Source organism: Apodemus sylvaticus, chromosome 2 (assembly GCF_947179515.1).
Source record: "Apodemus sylvaticus chromosome 2, mApoSyl1.1, whole genome shotgun sequence".
Taxonomy (NCBI): domain Eukaryota; kingdom Metazoa; phylum Chordata; class Mammalia; order Rodentia; family Muridae; genus Apodemus; species Apodemus sylvaticus.
Genome location: NC_067473.1, coordinates 121,176,485 through 121,181,615, shown reverse-complemented (window position 1 = coordinate 121,181,615; position 5,131 = coordinate 121,176,485). Strand labels below are relative to the sequence as shown.

Sequence of the window (5,131 nt, the reverse complement as noted above, 5' to 3'; positions counted from 1 at the left end):
CTGCCTGCCTGCCTGTCTGTCTGTCTGTCTCTCTCTCTCTGAGTCTCTGTCTCTGTCTCTCTGTATTCTCTTTTTTTCTCTGTAGTGTGTGTGTGTGTGTGTGTGTGTGTGTATGTGAGTGAGAGAGGAGGAAATGATATGAGATTTTCTGATTATTTGATAATTATATTAATAAGTGTTTACATACATACCTTGACAAAAATGGAAGTAACTGAGAAAATTGAATAAATGAAGACTACCTCAAGTTGTCATATATTGCTGTGGATAATCCAGGTCATGACAAGAAATAGTCACTTTACATTTCCCCAAAAGATACATTGGGAAGTACAGAAAACTTATATATTTGACATATGGTTTTTATTTTTTGTATGTCATCACATATTTGACAGTAAATAGGTTTAATAAGAACAAAAAGACAACTCTGTTTTTCCACTGAAGCTCATAAAACTACTCTATAATGCATAACCCCGATGCCAGTGCCCCGGCTCATCCTAAAGCAACTATCCATCCCTGAGTAATATGATGCTTACCATCCTTCCAAATGTGGATCTGAAAATGCTAATTATATGTTTTTCAGTACTGAGGATCAAAAAAGGACTGGCTGTGGCATAACCGTGGGCTGTGAGAATATGGACACAATATAAAATCTGACTGTCATTGGTACTTCTTATGTAGGAGACGATGCTATCCAAGATGTACATCAGCACGAAGAAGCTCATGAGGCACAGAATGGTCCTCATGGCTCTTTCTTCTGCACATGGCTTGAGGGAAAGGCTGGTGCTGTGGAGAAACTGGGATTGTTTTTTATGACTGCCTAGGAAAGTCACCATGTATCCACTGGAGAGGAGCATGAGACCTACAAAGATGACATCCCTGGAGGTCAACAGTATAAAAAATGTATGATGGACAGAGTAACTCATGGGTGCCAGAGAGCAAGATGTAGTGATATATATAAAGCTAGGTGAGGTCAAATTAGGCTTCGCAGTTATGTATGTTACAAGGGGACTGCTAATGAACGTATAGAAGACACTCAGGAAAAGAAGGAATCCTAGCATGTGGTGTGGAGATTTACACTTGAACTTTGCTAGACAAGAGCTTCTGGGACTGAGGGTCACAGCCTGGAGGATGCTGAGCAGGCTGGTGGCACAAAGAGAGAGACTCCTAAAAAACCTGTACAAGGATATAACACACTTGCATGTGGTGTCACCCCATCTCCTCTGTGGCATAAAAATGTCTGCAGCTACTACACTCATGACGATCAGCATCAGCAGGTGGATCAGGGACAAGAGACCAATGGGCAGGTCAATGGGTCTGGACTTCTGCCCATGAATGAACCTGAGGATGTGGAAGAGGAGAAGGAAGCTGTTGCCTGAGATTCCAATGCCAGCTCCAGAATAAATAGCATTTCTTATCTTAGTGTTATGGGACAGTTTATTGATTTTATTCATTTCAAGGCTGGAAGAAGCAGGTGGGAACTGTGTAGAAGGAACAGCAAGAAGATTCCTTATTCTTAGATCTGGCCTCACTCACCAACTTCAGACAATGGCAGCTCCATTACTCTCAGGAAGACATGTCAGTGTTTTTCAGTTCAGCCTTATTCCACTTAATATTGCCTCCACCTCAAGGTGTCCAGAAGCCACGCCCACTCTCTGCTGTTCCAACAGCTGTGTGCCCCATCTGTATATAAGCTTTCTCACATATTGAAACTACCACGAACTGGGCGGTGATGGTGCACACCTTTAATCCCAGCACTTGGGAGGCAGAGGCAGGTGGATTTCTGAGTTTGAACTTAATCTACAGAGTGAGTTCCAGAACAGCCAGGGATACACAGAGAAACCCTGCCTCAGAAAAAAAAGAAAAAAAAAAAGAAAAAAAAAAAGAAAAAGTAACTACCATGGAAATATTTCTTTTCCTATTGATTCACATGTGAGGTTTCCTGAGGCAAAAGCAACATCTTAGTTGTCTCTTACCTGTGTGACCTTGACTGTCAGGCATGGGGAAGCTACAGTTTTTGATGAAGTTCAATAAGGACTGCAAGAAAAGTAGAAATGAGACCCATACATGAAACACTGTCCCTAGCTTAAAGAGGCCCAGAGTCAGTTTATTCCAGTCTGTTTTTGTTTTGCTCATTCACTGCAGACCTAGTGCCCTTCGTGTGGCTCTGTAGGGAGCCTTGATTAGTGGGAACTCTGAATCCAGACTGTTTCACATCCTGATCACAACTGGCCACTTCTGCGTGTAGCACTGAGCACTCGGAGGCTGAGTTGCAGTCACTTTCTCTAGAACATATGGACAGTCATGATCTGTGTCAGGAAGACTCTCTGTGTAAAGAAAGATGAACTCAACATACCAAGCCTGAGGTGCTTCCTGCACAGGGTGAACTGCTGGCTTTATTCCTGTTTGATTCCTTGTGTTTATGACTTGGGAGAGTAAATACAGTTTTAACAACAACAGATCAGCTTTGTCCCAGCCTGAAACAGAAAAGATTAAATATGAAGGCAGTAGAACACCTGAGCAACCCCTTTCCAGTTCCTTTCTGGGAGCCTTTCAGGTGTTTTCTGTGAATCCCACCTTGTAATTGCATCTGAGATGTATGCTGATATCACAGTAGAACAAAGGCTTCTGTGGGAAGCAACCAGTTATCAGAGACTGGTGGGAACATGGTCTAAATTTTGAAATTTTTTATAATTACAATAGGTTCAAGGCTATTCCCATCATAAGGTTTTAGTGAAAGAAGAATTACGCAGCCCATCCTAAGAGATGGGCTGCTCAGCTATCTAGGATTCCAAACCTCTTTGAGGAAGCACTGATATTTCTCACACGCAGGCAACCTAAGCCTCAGATGTACACCAGAAGATTTTGTAGCAGGAGTTGGCTACAACACTTTGGCTCTTGGCTGGTTGTTCTCCCAGCTAACCATGCACCTGCCAAGGAGCAATCTGGATTCGTGAATGAAAGACACACACACACACACACACACACACACACACACACCCCAGATATTTTTAAATGCCTTGGCTAACTCAATGTCTGGGTAGTTCTAATCCTCCCCACAGCTAGTACACATTTCTCTCTTACTTCTGGCTTAACACCCTCTAACTATATTTTACCTTTGTTGCCCTGACTCCTTCTGGGTGGCTCCCCAGTCTCTGCTGCCCAAGACACTTCTGGGAAGCCCTTTCTGGGGCCGCATTCATTCTCACCCACATTTCAGATGTTTTCCTTCTGCAGCTCTAAATCTGATCTGTCTCCCTCTGAGTCATGGGGATTGTCTCTCTTCCTTTCTCTCAGTTTATAGCCCAAGCAAATTTAAAGGTCCTGCCTCAGTCTGCCATTCCATGGCCTTTGGCTCTTTTTATAAATTTAATTAATTTTTATTTCTTTATTGGATATTTTGTTTATTTACATTTCCAATGTTATCCCCTTTCCAGGTTTCCCCTCTGGAAACCTCCATCCCATCACCCCTCTCCCTCCTTCTATGAGGGTGCTCTATGAAATTCACAGGCAAATGGATGGAACTTGAAAATATCATCCTGAGTGAGGTGACCCTGTCACAAAAGAACACACACAGCATGCACTCATTGATAAGTGGATATTAGCCCAAAAGTTTGAAATACTTAAGATACAATTCACAGACCACATGAAGATCAACAAGAGGGAGGACAAAAGTGTGGATGCTTCAGTGTTTTTTAAAGGGTGGGGAACAAAATACTCACAGGAGTAAATATGGAGACAAAGTGTGGAGTAGAGACAGAAGGAAAGGCCGTCCAGAGACTGCCCCACCTGGGGATCCATCCCATTATACAGTCACCAAACCTGGACACTATTGCAAATGCCTAGAAGTGCTTGCTGACAGGAGCCTGATATGGCTGTCTCCTGAGAGGCTCTGCGAGAGCCTGACAAATACAAAGGTGGATGCTCTTAGCTAATCATTGGATTGAGTATGGGTTCCCCGAGGGAAGAGCTGGAGAAGGGACTGAAGGAGCTGAGGTGGTTTGCAGCCCCATAGGGGGAGCAACAGTGTCAACCTGCCAGACTCCCTGGAGCTCCTGGGGACTAGACCACCAACCAAAGAGTACACGTGGAGGGTCCCCATGGCTCTGTCCGCATATGTAGCAGAGGATGGCCTTGTTGGATATAAGTGGGAGGAGCTGCCTTTGGGCCTGAGGGAGTTCAATGCCCCAGTGTAGGGGAATGCCAGGGCTGGAAAGCAGGAGTTGGTGGGTGGGTGATGGAGAGGCAGGGGGAGGGGGAGGGGGAGGGGATAGGGTTTTCCAGAGGGGAGACCTGGAAAGGAGATAACTTTTGAAATGTAAATAAAAAATATCCAATAAAAGAAATAAAGAAGATTAAAAGCAAACAGATACATATAAAAAAAGATTAAATGGAGATTTTTCTAAAATAAAATAGTATAGAATCATTAGGGAAATTTAAATTTTATAACATTAATAGACAGTGAGTTCTGTGTACTAGTAGAGCTTTAAATAAGTTTTACCAAAGTTTTGCCGAGTGATTCATGTTGGATTACCATGTTCTTTATATAATACATAAGTTTGATTTCCTCAATATCAATTTCAGCAAAAATCAGAAACAAAACAAAACTGACAAAAAATTAAAAGAGAAGGAGCAGGAGAAGGAAGAGAAGAGAGTGAAGGAGGAGACAGAGGAGGAAGAAGAGGAGGAGAAGGAGAAGAACACAGGTTGATTCACAGATACCTGACACTCTGTATTTAGGAAATAAGTCACAGAAGAGGTGACATAGGCTTTGGAAAGTTGGTTCCCCAGGAGAGTCAGAGGATGAAACAGCTTGATGGATAGATGAGGGAAATGATATAGCCAAGGAGGAAGAAGTGACCAAGAAAAACCCGAACCCTCTTCTGTTGGAGTCAGCTGTAGGAATATTCCTTGCAGGAGAACAGAGTTAGCTTACCCTACACTGCCAAGTTCAGGGAAGCCAGGACTGCAGATGCCACCTTGAAGTTACTGCAATCAGAGAGTGCCCTGTAGTGCCTGGCATCACTAAAAGAGCTTAACACAGATGACAAATGCTCAGGACAGTTCTGGAGGGAGATAGAGAGTGGAGGGGGGGCCGGGAACCCCTCTGCAGATGCCCTGTGGAATGGCGCTTATG

At 43.5% G+C, this 5,131-nt stretch overlaps 1 protein-coding gene across 1 annotated transcript; it reads right to left on the bottom strand.

Moving 5' to 3' along the window:
• Positions 1-500: 500 nt before the first annotated feature.
• On the bottom strand, positions 501-1,448 carry LOC127678061 (vomeronasal type-1 receptor 54-like). The gene has a single exon (XM_052172882.1). The coding sequence runs from the start codon at positions 1,446-1,448 to the stop codon at positions 501-503; it is 948 nt and encodes a 315-aa protein (XP_052028842.1).
• Between the last annotated feature and the right edge of the window lie 3,683 nt (positions 1,449-5,131).